General features: G+C 36.2%; 1 protein-coding gene across 1 annotated transcript in view; it reads left to right on the top strand.

Annotated features, from left to right (window-relative positions):
• NAA35 (N-alpha-acetyltransferase 35, NatC auxiliary subunit) overlaps nucleotides 1–21,403 on the top strand; it is a gene marked incomplete at its 5' end in the record, with an annotated part of 96,288 nt that overhangs the window by 62,253 nt on the left and 12,632 nt on the right. The window contains 4 exon segments of the mRNA XM_079706207.1: nucleotides 5,831–5,890; nucleotides 9,167–9,273; nucleotides 19,338–19,404; nucleotides 20,811–20,909. Coding sequence (XP_079562333.1) covers nucleotides 5,831–5,890; nucleotides 9,167–9,273; nucleotides 19,338–19,404; nucleotides 20,811–20,909 — 333 coding nt within the window.

Raw genomic sequence — 21,403 nt, 5'->3', positions numbered from 1 at the left:
TTACTTTTTGGAGACTGACCGTCCCAAGGGTAAATAATGCTGCTCACCTCTTATCTGTGATATCTGGAGAGTTAAGTCGTGTGTGTGTGTGTGTGTGTGTGTGTGTGTGTATACTTTTTGTATTTAATCCTCATAAGGATTTTATACTATCCATTCTAGAGATTAAGAACCTAAAGTGTGGAGAAGTTAGATAATTCACCCAAGTTTTAAGAATGGGGCTTTGAATCAATTCTGTGTTCAGAACCTTTTATATAAATAAATATTTGTATTTATGCATGCATGTATACATATACACGTACATATATATGTGCATGTGTATAAATATTTTTTCATACAAAAATTAGATCATGGTATTTGGTAACTTGCTTTTTCATCACTAGTCTCTATACCACGAACATATTTTCATGTCAACACTATACATATTTCTACATTATTTTAATGGCTACATGGTATTGCATTGTAAGTATATACCACAGGTTTTTTTAGTCCGTTCACGTTGAATTACGTTTAGGTCATTTTCAGTGTTTTACACTTATAAACAATACTAAGATGAACATCTTTGTAGGTAAATCTTTATATCATGTGCTTCCTTACCCCTTAAGATAAATTGCTAAACAGTGAAGTTATTGGGTAAAAGAGTATGTACATTTTTAAGCTAGCATATTTTGGATTAATCTTTTTTATGGGTTAAAATATAGGAACACAAGGTTTATTTGGGGAATGTTAAAACATTCAGAGATGGAGTTTTATTAATTGGTAAAGCTATAATGACATATACTTCAATTATAAAAAACAGGCAAAAAATAGTGTTATTTAGACATAAGTACACTGATTTATTTTGCATGACTATACATATATATGCATTTGACTGTTGCTCCCCCTCAGTGTTGAGGTACATAATGTCTAGCCCCATGTCATTTCCTCTGTGAAGTCTTCCCTTTTGGTTTCAGGTTGCTTCGGTACCTGTGTTCCTTGCGATGACAGATTATCTAGTTTATATTCCTAGAATTTAGCAGCAGCCTCTGGGGTATAATTGATAAATGGTCAATAAAGATTTGTGCTTCTGTTATGCTCTTTCTTATAGTAAATTTATTTTCCTTTAAAAAAATTTTTTTTCTTTTCTTTTTTACATTTATTTATTTTTTATTTATTTATTTTTGGCTGTGTTGGGTCTTTTGCTGCACGTGGGCTTTCTGTAGTTGTGGTGAGCAGGGGATACTCTTCATTGCAGTGTGCGGGTTTCTCATTGCTATGGCTTCTCTTGTTGTGGAGCACAGGGTCTAGACGCACGGGCTTGAGTAGTTGTGGCACGTGGGCTTCAGTAGTTGTGGCTTGCGGGCTCTAGAGTGCAGGCTCAGTAGTTGTGGCACATGGGCTTAGTTGCTCCGTGGCATGTGGAATCTTCGTGGACCAGGACTCGAACCCGTGTCCCCTGCATTGACAGGCGGATTCTTAACCACTGCACCACCAGGGAAGCCCTCCACTAATTCTTTATCATTAAAGCCCAGCTTAAGTCTTTGTTCCTTAGTGAAACTTTCACTGATTATGCCTTTATTACCTCCTTTTGTGTTTCCTTTCTTTTTAGTAGTTTTTCCTTATTCTCTCATAAGAATCATAGAATCTTAAAAGTAAAAAAGATTATATGCCCAAGCCAGTTCATTTTGCAGTTTATTGTACAGCTAAACAAACTAAGGTTTACAGGGCTTTATAACCAAATTAGATGGTTAGTTAGTGTCATAAGAGAATTAGAATAGAGATTTTATTGTTGTGCTGCATCTGCTTTTCTAATCCTTAATTGATATATGAATATATATTTGTGCTCACTAGATTAATTGTAGGATTTTAGAAAAGGAGAAGATCAATATGAATTGAATAAGAAAGTATAATGCAATGGTTGGAACCTGATATTCTGGCAAAAGATTATGGATTGCCTTGTCAGGGGCGGGGTGAATGCATAATGACACATCATAATAGAGGGGAGCTGGCGGAGCCAGGCCTGGACTGCTGTCACTGGACATGAAGAAGGCATAGTAATGGAAGAATTTGGATCTCTGAAAGACTTGAGACAGAGTGGTAGTGCAGCAGGGGCCACGAGTAGAGAAAAAGATTAAAGTTATGGAAGATAAGGGACCAAATAGTCTGGTGGATCTGCATAGGAAACCTGTTATTATTAGGATAAAGTGCCAGGTTCTAGAGAGCGCTTCTACATATCAGTAAGATAAAAATAAACATCCCATTAAAAAATTGGGAAAGGACATGAGCATACATATTTAAAAAGAAATAAACATGAAAGATGCTTAACCTTACTAGAAATTAAAGAATTGCAATTTATAACAGCTAGATTGACAAGCACAATAATATTTAATGTTGGTAAAGGGAAGTAGTCATTCTCTTATTATACTCCAGTGGCTGTCTCTCTCAAAAGTCTTAAAAATGTGTATACTTGGCCCAGAAACTCTCCTTCTAGACATTTAGAATAAGAAAAAAGGGGGCTTCCCTGGTGGCGCAGTGGTTGAGAGTCCGCCTGCCGATGCAGGGGACACGGGTTTGTGCCCCAGTCCGGGAGGATCCTACATGCCACGGAGCGGCTGGGCCCGTGAGCCATAGCCGCTGAGCCTGCCCGTCCGGAGCCTGTGCTCCGCAACGGGAGAGGCCACAACAGTGAGAGGCCTGTGTACCAAAAAAAAAAAAAAAGAAAGAAAGAAAAAAGGTGTCTGTTGCATCATCCTTTGTAATGTTCAAAAACTAGTAACAGTTTAAATACTGAATGGTGACAATATCCATTCTGTGGTATGTTTACAATATATGTCACACAGCCATTAAAAAATATGTTATAGAAAACTCTTGACATGGGAAGTATTGACATTGGGAAATGTTTGTGAATGTCAAGTTATGTTTAATGTTCTTTTTTTAATATAAATTTATTTATTTATTTATTTATGGGTCTTCATTGCTGCATGCGGGCTTTCTCTAGTTGTGGCAAGCAGGGGCTGCTCTTTGTTGCGGTGCGTAGGCTTCTCATTGCTGTGGCTTCTTTTGTTGTGTGGAGCACAGGCTCTAGGCGCGCAGGCTTCAGTAGTTGTGGCACGTGGGCTCAGTAGTTGTGGTTCATGGGCTCGAGAGCTCAGGCTCAGTAGCTGTGGCGCATGGGCTTAGTTGCTCTGCGGCATGTGGGATCTTCCCGGACCAAGGCTTGAGCCCATGTCCCCTGCATTGGCAGGTGGATTCTTAACCACTGCACCACCAGGGAAGTCCCTGTTGAAAGTTTTAAAATATATTTTTTATATATGTTGTTTCACACAGAAAAGATATTCAGAGACAAAGCCAAATTCAACCAAATTATTTCTCAAAAGATTAGAATAACAAACACCAAAATATTAATTATGACTATAGATAGTGGAATGCTATATGATAGTTTTGTTTTTTGCATTTTTCTGTATTTTCAAAGTTTTTGGTATTTTGCGTATAGGGCAAAAACCAGTGGTAAGGGGGAGGGTAGTGACATTAGTAAAGGGAAACTCATAGTTTAGGAACCCATAAGATGATATTTTGACAGCTGTGGATTAATTAAGAAGATATACCTAGTTTAAATTAGGTAAATAATGGACTTTACAGACTGTATCCTGTTAGGGATGTACACTAGCAATAAGAAATTGAGTACAGACGAACTGTGATAGCGAGTACAGTATATGTACATTCATCAGTTCAGCCAACATGCTTGTTTTGTGTTAAGTGCTGTGCTATGGCTGGTATACAGTGATGAGCAAAAGCATATCTTCCATCTTGCCATAGGGCTTACAGTGTAGTATGAGATAGAAATCGATCAAATAATCATAAAAATGATTATAGAATTACAAACCAGTGTAGGGAGTATGAAGCAAAGGAACTAGAACATATAGCATATAATGAAGGAACTGACCTAAATGATCAGAGAAGTCTTTCTTAAAGAAGTGAAGGTAAAGCTAAGATCTAACAGTTAGGTGAACATCATTTGGGACAGTAGGGGGACAGTTCCAGGTGCAGGAAGCAGAATGCTCCTCCATGTGACAGGAAAGAACATGATACATTTGAGAAACTAAAAGAAAAGTAGCAGAATGGAGCATTGAGTGATGGGGATGGGGGATTTGGTGAGGCTAGAGAGGTAGGCAGACCAGACAAGGCCATTTAAGCAACATTAAGGATTTCGATCTTTATCACAGAGCAAAGGAAAACCGTTAGGTTTATCAAGAAAGATCAGTGTGTGGGGGGGACAGTGACATAATAGGATCAAGAATGTGCAAAGATGTGGCTGCATTGTAGAGAAGGGATTGGAAGGGACCAGAGTAAACACAGTGTGATAAATTAGGAAACCAGTACTGCAGTCCAAGGGAAGAGAAGATGGTAACTTGGACTAAAAGGATGGCAGGGAGATGGTGAGGTTGTCAGTGTTTGAGCTAAAATTGATAGAATATTGGTGGTGAATTAAATATGGGGCATGAGAGAGCTCTGAGGAAGGTCTCTAGGCTTCTGCCTTGTAAGTCTACATGCACGTTTGGTGCTGTTCACTCAAAGGGGGATATTTCTCAAAGGACCTTTGAGGGTCTTAGTGAAGTAAAGTTTGAGGTACCTTTAATATATTTAAGTAGAGATATTGGATAGTATTGGCTATATGGATAGAGTTTAGAGGTCTGTGCTTAGAGTTAAAATTTTAGAATTATTACAGTATAGATAGTAATCAAAGCATGAGTGTTTATGCTTCAAAATTTACAAGGAAAAAATATATAGGTTAAGAAAAGAAGGTTTTCTGGAACTAAACTTTGAACCTACAGAACAAACTGAGAAGTAGCCAGAGGAAGAAACATATGAAAGTCATTTAAAAGGTTTTTCAAGAAGGAAGTCACACTTCTGAGAGGTCAAGTGAAAGAGATGAATAAGGTCCAAAATCAATGTCCATTGGATTTAGTAATGGGGGACAAGTGGTGACTAGAGCAAAGAACCAGGTTACATGTGTTGAAGGTGGGTGAGAGTTGAGTGAGTAGAGACAGTGGGTGCAGCCAACTTCTGCAGAAAGTTTGGCTGAGAAGACAGCAGTTGAGAGGAAAATGTGACATCATGTGATGATCTTCTTTTCTTTTTAAAGATGAGAGAAACCTGACTGTTTAAATGAAAATGGGAACGATCTGGTAGAGAGGAAGAATTTTAATATCTAGGAGAGCAAAGTATGGATAATTGACAGTATGTAATGTTTGTGAAAAAGCCAGAAGGAATGGAGTCTTTAATACATCTGTTGTTAAAGTAGGCAAGGAAAGGATCTGTGTACAGATGTGGATACAACTAGAGGTTTAGAGGCTGAAGTTGAGGGATTTTCTGTGGGGTAAATTGTTTTAATTTTCTTTGTAATGTGGAATAGTAGAATCTCTCTCTGGTGGAGAATATTCACTTTGAGGAGTGTGTGCAAGGTGTAAAAATTAATTATGAAAAAAAAGAATGTGAATTCAGTTAGCCTGGTTACTTGGTATTTATTTCTGTGAAGTAGGAAGTAAATCTCTGTCATTAGTTAGTAAATTATTATTGATACTGTTATTTTCATGATGTACAAATTTAATATCAGTATCCACATAATACTGTTACTGGTAAGTTTGTTAAAAATAAATTTTAGGCTCTAAAATTATCAATTTTTCCATTCATACAATTAGACAATTCTTATAGAAATGATCTTTAGCTATCTTTCTTATTTTAACTTTGGTAGTGTATCATTCCCAGAAGGTCTGGTAAAAGTTATACTCTGTATACAAACATTTTCAGCTTTTATTTAATCTATTAATGACACTTTTTTCTGTGTATCTATTAGGATTTTTTCTGTGAATTTAGTGAACAATCACCTTGTGTTCTTTCAAGATCTCTATTACAAGTAAGTTCCACTTAGTATCAAAATATGTCTTTAAACATCAAATACTGTATATTGACATTGTTTTATTGATTGATGGAACAAAAGGTAGATGCTTTTAAAGGATATTCCACAGTTAGTAGTATATTGTTTTTAACAGAAGTATTGACTTACAGTGTTAGACATTCATCAAGATCATATTCTGGGCCATAAAATAAACCTTAATAATTAAAAAAAATTGAAGTCATACAAAGTATGCTCTCTGACTATTTTGGAATTAAATTAGGAATCAATAACAGAAGCATCTGGAAAATTCTCCAGATACTTGGAAATTAACACACTTCTGAAGAACCCATGGGTCAAAGAGGAAGTATTGAGGGTAATTGGAAAATATTTTGAACTGAATGAAAATGAAAATATCAGAATTTGTGGGATACAATTTAAGCAGTGTTTAGAGAGAAATTTATAGTACTAAATGTTCATATGAAAAAAAGGAAGAAAGGTCTGAAATTATAATTTAAGCTTCTATTTTAAAAAAGTAGAAAAAGAGCAAATCAAACTGGAAGGAAGCAGAGGGAAATAACAAAGATAAAAGCAAAAATGAGTAAAATAGGAAAGAGACAAACAATAGAGAAAATCATTGCATCCAAAAGCAGGTTCTAAAATTGATGAACCTCTAGATGGAACAAGAAAAAAAGAAGATACAGATGAATAATATCAGGAATTGCTACAGACCCTAAACAAATTAAAATGATAATATGGGAATATTCTAAACAACTGTATGTCCATAAATGCAAAAACTTAAATGAGATGGACCAATTCCATGAGGGACACTACCAAAACTCACTCAAAAAGAAATAGAAAATTTGAATAATCCTGTATCTATCAAAGAAATTGTGTTCATAGTTAAACGTCTTCCAGCAAAACTCCAGGACAATTCTATACACAGTCTCTTTCAGAAAATAGAAGAGGCAAGGGCACTCATCATATGAGGCCTGCATTACCTCAGTACCAAAACCAAACTAAGACATTTCAAGCTTAGAAAACTATAGACCTATATTCCTTATGAACGTAGACATAAAAATCTTGAAGTATTATCAGATCAAATCCAGCAATATATAAAAAAAGAATACATCATGACCAAGTGGGTTTTATCCCAGGAATGCAAGGTTGGTTCAGTGTTTAAAGTATAATTTACCATATAATCTAAAGTCTCAATAGATTGAGGAAAACCATTTGACAAAACCAACGTCCATTCATCATAAAAACTCTCAGCAAAACTAGGAATAGAAGGTAACTTCCTTAACCTGATAAAGGGCATGTGCCAAACACCTATAGCTAACATCATACTTAATGATGAAAGATTAAATTCTTTCCTCCTACTGAGAGGAAAGCAAGGATGTCCAGTCTCATCACTCCACTTTCACTCAATATAGTACTGGAAATCTTAGCCAGTGGAAAAAGGCAGGAAAAGAAATAAAAGGCATACAGTTGAGAAACTGAGAAATAATGTTTCTTTACAGACAACATGATTATCTATGTAGAGTACCAAGGAATCTGCAAAGAAGTTCCTAGACCTGATGGATGAGTTTAACAATATCACAGGATATGAGGCCAATTTACAAAAAGCAATTTTATTTCTATATACTTGCAATGAACAATGCAAATCAAAAAATTTAAAGCAGTACTATTTACAATAACATCAAGAATGGAATATGTAGGTATAAATCTAATACCTGTTTGGAGAACCTGTATACTGAAAAACTACAAAGTACTGATGAAAGACATCAAAGGAGACTTAAATAAATGGAGAGATACATCTTGTTTGTGGATTGGAAGAATTGATATTTTTTTAAGATGTCAGTTCTCTCCAAAATTGATCTACAGATTTAGAGCAATCCCAAAATCATAGCAGAAATTTTTGTACATGTCAACAAGCTGCTTCTAAAATTTATACGGAAAGGCATAGGAACTAGTACAGCCAAAACAAACTTGAAAAAGAAAATAAAGTTGGGGAACTCAATACTACCTGACTATGAGACAAGTGTGCTGTTGGCAAAATGATGGACATGTGATCAGCGGAACCAAGGGGAAAGTCCAGAGAAGTTCTGTTCCTTAATTAGTCCTTTATTATGTAGTACTATATGTGAAACCATAAAACTGTTAGAAGAAAGGATAGGAGAAAATCTTTGTGACTTTGGGAAAGGTAGAGAATTCTTAGGTATGACATCAGAAGCACAGTCCACTTAAAAAAATGGCAAGTTGATAAATTTGAAACTTTAATTCTGTGGAAGACACTGTTAAGAAAATGAAAAGAGACTCTACAGAGTAGGAGAAAATATTTGCAAATCATCTCTGACAAGGGACTTGTATCGAGAACATAAAAAGAATTCTATAAACGTAACAGTAAGAAAACAGGGAAATGTAAATTAAAACCACAATGGAATACCACTATCCACCTATCAGAATATCTTTAAAATAAAACAAGAAAAAAGAACAAAACTGAAAATATCAAGCACTGGAGAGGATGCATTACTGACAGGAATATGAAGTGCTATAGCCACTTTGGAAAATGATGGCAGATGGTTACAAAAACAAATATACAAATTTTACTCTTGCTTATTTACCCAAGAGAAGTGGAATCTGACATTCTCCTAGAAACCTGTATGCATGCCTGTGTTTAAAGCTGTTTGGTTCGTGATCACCAAAAACTGGAAACAACTCAAATGTGTTAGGAAATCAAGTAAGGTATAGTATAGTAAATATTCAGATACATTGAGATTGTTAAGGGCAGAAAATTAAATGTAAATTATTATTAAATAGTAGTGTATTTCAATTTAATAATTTATTATTTTAACTATATTTTTTCCAATTTCAGAAAGTTTGTATGTATTCCAAGGTGTTTATTAGAGATAAGGTTATCGACTGACTTGATATTTATAACCATTAAATATTTCATAACTTATGAAACCCTTTCTCGTATATTAGCTCATTTGACATATTCAGACTCATCAGTTCACTTTCACTAGTTCAATATTACTACTCTTGACCTGAGAGATTTTTTTCTGCACATTTTTTGTTCTCCTGCATCAGAATACACCTTAAATAGGGATTAATAAGTAGTACCCACTGTGGAGGCATTGTGGAAAAAGGAATTTTCCACCAACTTTTTACATTTTAATCTCTTTTGTATTCTGTGGCATTTATAAGAAGTATGTTCATGTCACAGTAATGACAACTACATGTACAATATGTCAAGATTGTGACAGCATTACTAATATATATAACATTTGTTTTAAGACCACTTTCCTGGTGGATAACAAAAAGGTCTTTGGAACCCATCTCATGCAAGACATGGTGAAAGATGCACTTCGGTCTTTTGTCAGTCCTCCGGTGCTCTCCCCAAAGTAAGTGTCATAAGACATTGTGTAGCATGTGTGTTTCTTAAAAGCCCAAGTTCTCTGTGCTCCTTTATAGCAAAGACATAAAAACTGTTGGAATCAAGTCTCCACATGAAAAAATAACTCAATCATGTTAAAATTAATTGATTTCTGCCACATATTATTTAGATTTTTTTAAAATTTTATTTATTTAAATTTATTTATTTTTGGCTGCGTTGAGTCTTCGTTGCTGTGCGCAGGCTTTCTCTAGTTGTGGTGAGCGGGGGCTACTCTTTGTTGCAGTGCACGGGCTTCTCACTGCGGTGGCTTCTTTTGTCGTGGGGCACTGGCTCTAGGTGGCGGGCTTCAGTAGTTGTGGCTCATGGGCTCTAGAGCACAAGCTTAGTAGTAGTTGTGGTGCACGGGCTTAGCTGCTCCGCTGCATGTGGGATCTTCCCGGACCAGGGCTTGAACCCGTGTCCCCTGCACTAGTAGGCGGATTCTTAAACCACTGTGCCACCAGGAAAGTCCCAGTTATTTAGATTTAAATTGAGGTTTTTGTCAAGTTGATATTGGGTCTAGTATGAGAAGAAAAGCTTACAAGGAGTGATCAGAAATTCAGCAAGTTGTATTCACCCTTACCTTAGGCATTTGGGGAAATAATTATGAAAAGATAAGATTTCTTCTCAATAATCTGATCTAGATAGAAATAGAAAATGCAGATAATCGATCCTTAAATTATATTCTGGTAGAGTCACCTCCCCAAAAACATGCTGCCATAAAATTCTGGAAAGGATCGTTTGAGTTGGCATTTTGGAAAACAGTGCCAACTTTTTTGGCATTTGCCTCAGGGAAGGAAGAAAGGAGATGTTATTTCTTAGGAAAGAAACCAGGATGTGTGAAGATGTGGTGTATGAAATTGTATATTTTAAGAAAAGTTAGTGGTTCAGCATTCAATTTGTTGAATAAATCATGCCACATTTCACATAAAACTCTGGTAGCTTCCTGTCTTAGTTTGGTTCTCCAGAAGCTGACCCTGACACAAAGATTCATATAAACGTAATTTAGAAAGTAATTCCAGGAAAACTTGCAGGGTTGCAGGCCGGTGGGACATAAAAAGGAAGAAAGCCACTTGAAGGTGTGCTTCACAGTTGGTGACTTTGGTTTGGTCCTGTCAGGGAGCCCTGGAGACTTGTGTGGATTATACCTCACAGTTGTCCTGTCAGGGACAAGGGAACTTGAGAATTTACATATCTGTCAGTTAAGGACTGCCCCTGGGAGGCATCCTCAGTGTTCGTTACATTTCCAGTTTCATTGACAGTAAAGGCCAAAGTCCTTATTGTTGAACCCATGAGGCCCCATGTGCTCGGGGTTAGACCCCTGTCTTGGTGCCTCTCTGACCTCATCTCTTACCATTGTCCCCTCACCTTCTTTGCTTCAGCCGCACTGGCCTCCTTGCTATTCTTGTAACGTAACTGTCCCTCTCTCCCTCTCTCACCCTACAGCGTTCACATACAATCTGGGGTAGAGGGTATTTTCCTCAAAACTCCCCAGGTTGACTCTCTCACTGCCTTAAGTCTATTCAGTGTCACCTCAGTGAGGGCTGCCCTAATCAGTCAATTTAGAAAGTATAATCCTTCCCCATTCTCCCAACCTGCCCAGCACTCCATTTCTCTCTCTCATAACAATTATCTTCTTACATACTATATGTAGAGGGGTTCCCAGACCCAAGCCCAGTGTGCGTGCATGCGTATGTGTGTGTGTGTGTGTGTGTGTGTGTGTAGGCTTCCCTACAACAAGCAATTCTCAGATGCCAGCAGGGTGCCGAAGAATTCAACTCAATTCTGACACTTGTCTACCTGGAAATAGAATCAGATTCCATAGGTAAAGGGCTTGGTCCCATAAGACCACCCTCCACTTCCCAGGTTGTTACCTGTGCTTCTGACTGACCGACTGGCTACAAGTTAGAGGTTCTGACCAACCCCTCCTCTGGTACAGTTAATTTGCTAAAATGACTCAGCTCAGGAAAAGCCATTTGCTCACTAGATTACCAATTACCAATTTAATAAAAAGATATTAAAGGATACAAATGAACAGCCAGATGAAGAGATGCATAGAGTCTGAATGGTGGCACATGGAAGCATGTTCCCCAATGTGGAAGCTCTTGGAAAGGGGCCAGAAAGCTTTCCTTTTCTGGTTTTTATGGAGGTTTCATTAGATAGTCATGATTACTAAATCATTGGCGAGTGGTGATTGATTGAACCTCAAGCCCCTGGTGATTGATTGAACCTCAAGCCCCTCTCCCCTTCCAGAAATCAGGGAGTGGGACCAAAAGTTCCAACCCTCTAATCACAAGGTTCTGGTAACCAGCCCCCAGTCTTAGGTGCACTCCAATCACCTCATTAACATAAGGAAAGACACCTTTATCACTCTTAACCCTTAGGAAATTCCAAGAGTTTCGGTAGCTGTGAGCCAGGAACTGTGATGAAGACCCAAATATATCTGAGAAATATATATCTGAATGACAAAATACATATTTATTATAAAACATATTGCACTATATAATTTTCTTGTTCATTATGTTTACTTCTATAAGAGCCTGTATAATTCTTCATTATGTTTATTTCCACCCCCCCACACACACACCCCATATATATAGAACTATATAAATTCCACAAGGTCAGCGCCTATTGTTTTGGCTGTTTATTCACTGTTGTGTAGTACGTGCTGGAACAGTGTCTGTCACACAGTAAGCACACTTTGTTGAATGAATGAATAAACAAAGAAATAAAAGTTGAACGGTTAGGATAGTTTGGAGTTAGAGTCCAGAAAGTCTTGAATCGTTTGGTAAAGTTTGGTCTTTATTTTATGGTCAGTGAAGAACTGATTGAGTTTTTAGGAGGGAATTGGCATAGTAAAATATGTATTTTTTAATTGGATGCAAATTGGTAGTAATAATGGAGGCAAAATGTTTAGCTAGGCTAATTCCGTTGTACAGGTGAGAGATAAGGAAGAATTAAACTCTGGGAATATAAAGGAGGAGACAGATTTGAGAAACATTTCAGTAGTAAAATTTAACAGGAAGCTGATTTAATAGGGGAAGGAAAGCAGGGGGAAAGTAAGTTGATTTAAAACAAGAAACAGAAGCTGATTATATAAATAATACATGGCCACACTTGAAAATTTAAACATGGTAGAAAAATATGTGGAAAACAGTAAATATCAGCTGAAATCTTACCTCTGAGATAACTACATTTCGATGACCATCACTGTGGATATCTTTGTGTATAAAGACACACACATCTATGACTTTATATATATTTGGGATCACATTAAACAGTTTGATTTTATCATGAACTTTTAAATTATTTTTTATGGATTGCTTTTTTAAATTAAAATTTTTTATTTTAAAATTTATCTTTTTTCCATTCAAAAATACATCATGATTTTATGTCTCAGAGTACCTAGTTAATTCTTTTTAATGGCTGCCAAATGTTTTATAATATGAATGTATTTTACAGGGCGGGGTTACTGGGTGGGAGGACATGTGTAGTTTTAATTTTAATATAAGCAGATGGTATTCTGAAAGATTTCAACAATTTATATTTCTATTAACAGTATAAGAGAGTACACTTTCCCTGCATCCTGACCAGCAGTAGGGGTTATCATTCTTTAATTTTTTCCAGTATGTTGAGTGAGAAGTGATATCTCATTGTTAGTTTAATTTTAGCACTTAATATGATATTTATTGGACATTTAAAATGGTTTTTCTATAAATTGCTTGTTTATATCCTTTGCCCATTGACTTTTTTTTTTTTGAGGGAATAGTATAGTATTATAGAACATTTTAAATAGAAGATCTAATGAGCATAGTCTTTTTCTCTTTTGTTTACAAAAAAAGTTTTCCAGTTTTAAAGTATTCTTGTTTTTGAAATAAGAAAGTGTAAATGGAAGACCTCTTCCCTTTGCTTGATAAACTACCACTTCAAGTATTTCAAGACGCAACTTGTTTCCCTTTCCCCTGACTTTCCCCTCTCCTACTCCTGTAGGATTTTTTTTTCCACACACACACACTGTATTTTATTTTTATAAGACATAAATAAACTGACACCAAGCATTGTAAATGGATGACCATAACAAAAGCAACAATGATTGCAATTACCAAACACGAAACACACTCATACTATGTCATAATATTGACATTCAGTCCAGTAATCCTCCACTGTAACAGCTCCTTTACTTTGCAGTGAAAATTGATTTGTATATTTTTTGCCTCTGAGTCCTTGTCGGATTTTTTTTTTTATTCAAACAGAAAGTCACAAAAATTATAATCATCCTCATTAGTTCACTCAGTCCCATGTAATTAATTTTTTTTTCATCTTGATCTTTTGTTAGCACTTTTATGAATTCATCAGTTTTCCATTAGAGTTCTGAAAATGCTTATTCATTCAGTTCAGCAGTATAGTCAGTTACCAGAAACCTGTACTTGTCAGAGTCTTTTCCATGAATTCCTTGAAGATGAAAACCTTTTTTTTTTTTTTGCGGTACACGGGCCTCTCACTGTTGTGGCCTCTCCCGTTGAGGAGCACAGGCTCCGGATGCGCAGGCTCAGCAGCCATGGCTCATGGGCCCAGCCGCTCTGTGGCATGTGGGATCTTCCCGGACCGGGGCATGAACCCGTGTCCCCTGCATCGGCAGGCAGACTCTCAACCACTACGCCACCAGGGAAGCCCTGAAACCTTTTTATAGGAACATTATTGCAAAAGCATCAGAGTACACCCAGAACTGTCTGTAAATGACAAAAGACTTAAAAATGACCACGGTTAAAGATTTGATGAAAGTTCATAATAATGCAATTGACAAGGAAATTTAGTTGTTTCTGAGATATTCATTTTAAAGTAATAACTAGAATTATGACTTACAACATTATACCAGAACATATAAAATTTTTAGAAGTTTCATGTAATGTCTGAAACATTTATATTAGCATATTTCCATACAAAGAACCCAAAGAAAGTTTAGTATTAGTTGTTTTTCTGTTTTTTTATATTGTAGGTTCCTATTAGTCATCAATTTCATACACATCATTGTATACATGTCAATCCCAATCACCCAATTCAGCACACCACCATCCCTACCCCACCGCGGTTTTCCCCCCTTGTTGCCCACACGTTTGTTCTCTACATCTGTGTCTCAACTTCTGCCCTGCAAACTGGTTCATCTGTATCGTTTTTCTAGGTTCCACATACATGCATTAATATACGATATTTGTTTTTCTCTTTCTGACTTACTTCACTCTGTATGACAGTCTCTAGGTCCATCCACATCTCAACAAATGACTCAATTTCGTTCCTTTTTATGGCTGAGTAATACTCCATTGTATATATGTACCACAACTTCTTTATCCATTCGTCTGTGTCCATTGACTTTTATTAAGTGGTTTACTTTTTTCAGAAAATTTGTAGTATCTCTTTGTGTATTATGAGAGGTTAATCCTTTATCTGTGATAGGCATTGCAGATTTATTTTTTTCCTTAATCTTTTGTCACATCAAAATGTGAAAAATGCTATTTGAATTTTGATACGGATTACACTGAATCTGTAGATCACTTTAAGTAGTATGGACATTTTAACAATATTAATTCTTCCAATCCGTGTGCCTGGAATATCTTTCCATTTATTTGTATCTTCTTCAGTGTCTTTCATTAATGTCTTACAATTTTCAGTGTACAGATTTTTCACCTCCTTGGTTAAATTTATTCCTAGGTATTTTATTCTGTTTGATGCTATTGTAAATGGGATTGTTTTCTTAGTTTCTCTTTCTAATAGTTCAGTGTGACAGTTTTTTATATTGAGTTTGTATCCTACAACTTTACTAAATTCATTTATTAGTTCTAACAGTTTTGGTGGAATCTTTAGGATTTTCAATACATAATACCATGTAATCTGCAAATAGAGATCATTAAAAATTATTTTTAAATTTCTGTGATTAAATATATCATATATTCAGATGTATGAACTGACAGACACCTGTACTGCCATCCATTTTAAGCAAAGTTTTTATTTTGCTTTTATAAATTCCATTACTGGTAAGGAAATTGATAAAATTTTATAAATACTAAATATATTATTAATATGAATTAATAAATTCTATTAATTCCCTTATTTAATAAATATAATACATTAGTATCTACTATTGCCGGATACCTTTCTGGGTTCTGGAGAAAAGGACACTCCTGCTGACAAGGAGCTTGCCTTGCAGTGAGAGAGACTAAACAGTAGACAAATATATAATGTCAGGTCATAGTACTGTATAGAAAGATAAGATAAGATGGTTCTCTTAGATGGGAGGCCTCTTGGAAGTGGTGATGCATGTAAATAAACAGAGTGAGCTATGCAAAATCAGGGGATGAAGTGAGTGAGCTATGCAAAATCAGGGGATGAAGCTTCCTGACAGTAAGTAATAACTGAAAGGTCTGAAGAGTAGGGCTGAGCTTAGGTATCAAGGAGTGGGCTAATTTTAATGAATTCATTCTTAAAAGATATTAAGGACCCAAATAGCTTTTGTTTATATGGGTCCTGTTTATCGATACCTACTATTTTAGAAATTAAAACAATACTTTAAAAATATTTATTCTTTTTGAAAAACAGTAAATCTATTACATGTTAATATACATACATACATTCATAAATTGCATATTAACATAAATAACATTTTTATGGAAAATAACTTTTTAAGAAAAATTAGTAAGAAAAGTGGAATTGTTTTACCTTTTTGCAAATCTCTTTCATGTCTGTCTTAGTAGAAGATAGCTGGATTATTTTAACCTGCTTCTACTTAAAATCTTTTGTAATATTACATACCATGTAGCCTCTGGAAAAGCCAACTGTACACTTGTGAGAGAATGAGTGCAGAAGGCAAATAACAGCTTAATGTCATTATGAAAATAGTTTTGACCTTGTGTTCTCCCCAAAAGCATCTCAAGGGCCACCCCTACCATCACCACCAGGTGAACCTAGGGCACATTTTGAGAACTGCTGACTATAATTTCAAATCCTCCTCCCTCACCCCATCCTTTTCTCTTACTTTGGTCCTAGAGGTAACCACTACGTTACAGTTTATGTGTTTCACTTTTATGAGTGCTTGTATACTTTACCCAAATACATGTGTCCATAAATAATATCAGTTTATTTTATGTTTTTAAACTTAGCATGAATTTTGTCACACTATATATATATCCTTTGCCACATGATTTTTTCCTTCAACATTAGCATTTTGAAATTAACCAAGTTTATCCAGCAAATTTATTTTATTCGTTAAAATCTGATTTTCATCTGTACTGCAGTTTATTTTGCTTTTCTCTACAATTGGATATTTACCTTGTTTCTAATTTATCACTGTTGAAATCAGTGCTGTAGTGAACATCTTTGAATTATGTCTCCTTTTGCACATAGACTATATACTTTAAAATATACTTAATTGCCAATCATAGGCATGTGCATCTTCAGCTTTACTGGTTTTGCCAAATTGCTTTCCAAAATAATTGAACCAATTTGTATGCCAGCCAACAGTGTATAAGGATTCCAATTTCCCCATAGTCTAGGCATTATCAGACTTTTCTTTTTTGTGTGTGTGTGTGGTACACGGGCCTCTCACTGTTGTGGCCTCTCCCGTTGCGGAGCACAGGCTCAGGACGCGCAGGCTCAGCGGCCATGGCTTATGGGCTCAGCGGCCATGGCTCACGGGCCCAGCCGCTCTGCGGCATGTGGGATCTTCCCGGACCGGGGCACGAACCCGTGTCCCCTGCATTGGCAGGCGGACTCTCAACCACTGCACCACCAGGGAAGCCCTGACTTTTCAATTTTTGACAATATGACGTATATGAAATAGTATCTACATCCTCTTAATTTGCATTTTGTCTTTTCTATTTAACAATCTTTAACACTTAGATTCCACATTGTCACACTTATCATTATCCATTTAGATTTAACTACAGTTTGATCTCATTACTTGCAGATTCTGTATTTGTTAATTTGCCTACTTGCTAAAATGTATTTGTTAACCCTCAAACCAATATTCACTCTGCTCCTGCTGTATTCATGGACACGTGCAGAGTGGCAAAATATTCAAGTCGCCCAACGCTGAGGTCAAACAAGGCAACCCTGTCTTCTTGTGCCTTATACTGTAAACTCTATTAGATACCCCTGTTTTTGTGCTTTTTGTTGGTGATTTTGTAGTTTGATGGCCTCCAAGTGTAGTGATGTGCTGTCTAGTGTTTCTGGCACAAGAAGGCTGTGGTGTGCCTTACAGAGAGATTATATGTGTGTTAGATAAGGTTTGCTCAGGCATGAGTTCATTGCTAATCAATTAACAATGTACATTATGTATAGTGTCTTTAAAAAGAAATACACGTAGGGGCTTCACTGGTGGCGCAGTGGTTGAGAATCCGCCTGCCGATGCAGGGGACACGGGTTCGTGCCCCGGTCCAGGAAGATCCCACATGCCGCGGAGCGTCTGGGCCCGTGAGCCATGGCCGCTGAGCCCGTGAGCCATGGCCGCTGAGCCTGCGCGTCCGGAGCCTGTGCTCCGCAACAGGAGAGGCCACAACAGTGAGAGGCCCGCGTACCGCAAAAAAAAAAGAAAGAAAGAAATACACATAAACCAAGGTTATACATTGATCAGTTGATTAAAATGTTGGGACCAGAGGCTGGCAGAAACCTAACCCTGTATTTTACCCTAGCAGCAGTGTTTCAGTATTCTCTATTCAGGGTCCACAGCAAGATTATAGACCGTAACTATCACAAATACCAAGAATCGACTGTGTATATAGGAAAGTTCATTGCATGGTAGCCTATAGATGTTATCCTGCTGTTTTAAAAATTCCAATGTTACATATGTTACAATGTTTTTTTCCTTTGTGAGTGACTTGACAGTTTCTTCTGGAGGATTGTAGAGTTTTTCTTTATTTTAGGAGTTCAAGAGTTTTATCAGATGTTCATGTGTGTTTTTCAACTATTTCTATCTGGATATCAGTCATTAAAGCCTCAAGTCTTCAAATCAGATCATTTTTCCTATTTTATTATTTATTTAATTATTGCCTCACCTTCATCTGTTTCTTTTTCTTTTTCTTCTTTTTTTTTTTTTTTTTTCTGTACGTGGGCCTCTCACTGTTGTGGCCTCTCCCGTTGCGGAGCACAGGCTCCGGACGCACAGGCTCAGCGGCCATGGCTCACAGGCCCAGCCACTCCACGGCATGTGGGATCCTCCCAGACCGGGGCACGAACCCGTGTCCCCTGCATCGGCAGGCGGACTCTCAATCACTGCGCCACCAGGGAAGCCTCTTTTTTTTTTTTTAAGAGCTCCTTATATACTCTATCTTATAGATTTTTCCCCCTGTATTCCTCATGACATTTATCTCTTACTTCTGCTGTGTTGTAAGAAAGTTATTCCCTAGATCTTCAAGGCTACTATGAGCATCTTTCACCTACTAAATTTTTTAATTTGAAAATCCTAATTTTCAGATCCAGAAAGTCTTTTTTTTAAGGGCTTTATTTTTGTCATCTTAAGTAATTTTCTTACTTTGGGCCTTCCAGCCCAAAGTAAGTGGCCTTCCACTTCTGTTTTGCTGCCACCTGTTCCAGGTGTCCTGCCTTTTCTTTCTCCTGGCTGCTGCATGCTTTATCATTATCTTTTGCATGACCATGACTCTGTTTATCTTTGAGGTTCTGGTCAGATTGCTCAGTTATGGCAAACACTTAGGAGCAGCAAGTTGTCAGCTCCTTTCAGTGCACCAGGAAAAGTGTTTACTCTTTCCCATCTCCTTAGGTGCACAGGCTACTGTCAGTCCCACCTCAGGCAAAGAAAAAAAAAATCTTTCCAGCTATTCAGCCCTGTATTTCCTCCAGGGCCAGGCAGGTAGCAGATCCTCCCAAACTGTAATGTTAGCAGTCTTCAACTTAGCAATGTATTTGGTTCCATTTTCTCATTTTTCCACTTTCCCTATGTGTTGGTAGCAGCTACAGTAATCACCACTTCTATTTGTAGGCCAAATAGTTTAATTTTAATAACAAGAATATTATATTATCTTACAGGTGCTGCCTATATAATAATCACCAGGCTAAGGACTGTATTGATTCCTTTGTTACTCACTGTGTTCGGGTAAGAACTACAATTTGGATCATTATGGTGGACACTTAAAAATCGTGGTGTGCAGTATCTTCAGTAGCATTAATTTGTGCTAATTTTTCATCTGACATTTCTTATTCATCTTCCCTGAAATTCGTAGGAAATTTCTGTCTCTTACACTCAAGTGGATAGCTTCATAACCTGTAGTCTTCCTGGAAGGTTGTTAGATACTGAGGGCACCTTTTGATGCCCTTTCACTGTAACCCTTGGGGACCACAGAAACAGAATAAGCTATGACCCCCATCTGGGAAGAAAGGAGTTCACTTTTTTTTTTTTAATGACACAAAAACTTTATTTATTTTTGACCTTATAAACAAAGAATATGGATAACATCCCCAGGCACTTATCTTTGTACTGCCTTAATGAGAACAGGATTATAGTAAAATTAAAATTATCACTTTTAGGTGAGAGCATGAACTTTTTTCAAATCTCAAATAATTTGGAAAAATAAAAACCTTGTAGGTGATTAATTATAAATCATTCTTATTATAAGCTCTTTCTAGACAGCTCTTTCTTGCCTAATAATTCCAGTTACTAAATATATATATGTGTGTGTGTGTGTGTGTGTGTGTGTGTGTGTGTGTGTGTGTATATATAGATAGATAGATCTATCTATCTGTATAGATATAAAGGCAGCATGGTTTGATGAAAGGAAAACCAATAAAAGACCAGATTTTATTTTTATTACTAACATTTTATTGTTATTAGGCAGATCACTTTACTTTTCTGTAAACTTCTCAATCTTTAAAAAGTGAAACGTTAATACTGCCTCTATACCTCTTATCGGCTACTTATCAATTAAATGAGATAATATCTGTCAAAGTATGCAAATGTAAAACATTATTATCCTTAAAGAATCTTAAAATGCATACTTCTTAAATCAGAACAAACTTCTGATCCTGTCTGTTGTCTGTTTCATGAAATGTTACAATATTTTATATGAGAATACTGTGTAGGTAAGAATAGGAATAAAGAACCTTAGGGTTTGTAGGTTTTAGCCATTATCTAATTATTAGGCATTCTGGTATATTTAAAGCAGCAGAGAAGTGTCAGCCTTGAACATTGGCTTTTGGCTTGACATAAGCAAAAAAGAAATGGTCCTCTTTAATTTGTGGGAAAATATCTAAAGATTGAAGGAAGATATTTTTGTCATATGAAAACAAGTTTCATAAACAGCCACTCCTCTAGCTATTGATAAATTCCAGTATTGAGTTTCTTAAAAAGAAACACCTATGTAAAAAGTATGCATAGCATGATTCTTATATACATTTTTTTTCCCTTAAACAAGATTTTGAAAACTTGTTAACTTTTGAATGTTAATTTTCTTTAGTATAAGCATATTTCATATTGACGGTTAACAAACTGTTTGTGTATTGCAGCCATTCTGTAGTCTCATTCAGATCCATGGACATAACAGGGCTCGACAGAGAGATAAGCTTGGTCATATTCTTGAGGAATTTGCCACCTTGCAGGATGAGGTAAGAGCCAACAAGTTGCCCTCCCTTCCAAAATTAAGCAATTCATATACCTTGACCAGATTTTCAAAAACAATTCTTTGGAACAATAATTTGGCTATTTAATTTTTCAATATGGTGAATTTCCTTTTGACTTAAAATGTAACAGTTATGTATACCAAAGAAAGGGTTTACAGAACAAAGCAAAACAATAATCCAAACCTTGAAACATCTTAAATTATTTTTGTTGATAATCGGGATGAATTGTAAAATATGTGTAGAGCTGTAGTTATAATTAGAGCAAGTTTACATTATAATAAAAATGTATTAATCTTCAAGTAAATTTGTGAGCAGAACCATAATAATATAACTAAAGATATGAAGTCAGTTATTTTTACTTTTGTACTATAAAATGGATATCTTTTTAATTTAGGAAATGTTTAGATAAATGTTATGCTTTGAGAAATGAGAAGTTTGAATGTAGACCTAACCGAAGGTGCATTTGAAAGTATGAATTC

The sequence above is a fragment of the Hyperoodon ampullatus genome (genome assembly GCF_949752795.1).
Source record: "Hyperoodon ampullatus genome assembly, chromosome: 6".
NCBI lineage: Eukaryota > Metazoa > Chordata > Mammalia > Artiodactyla > Ziphiidae > Hyperoodon > Hyperoodon ampullatus.
This window is presented reverse-complemented; position numbering and strand designations above follow the sequence as displayed.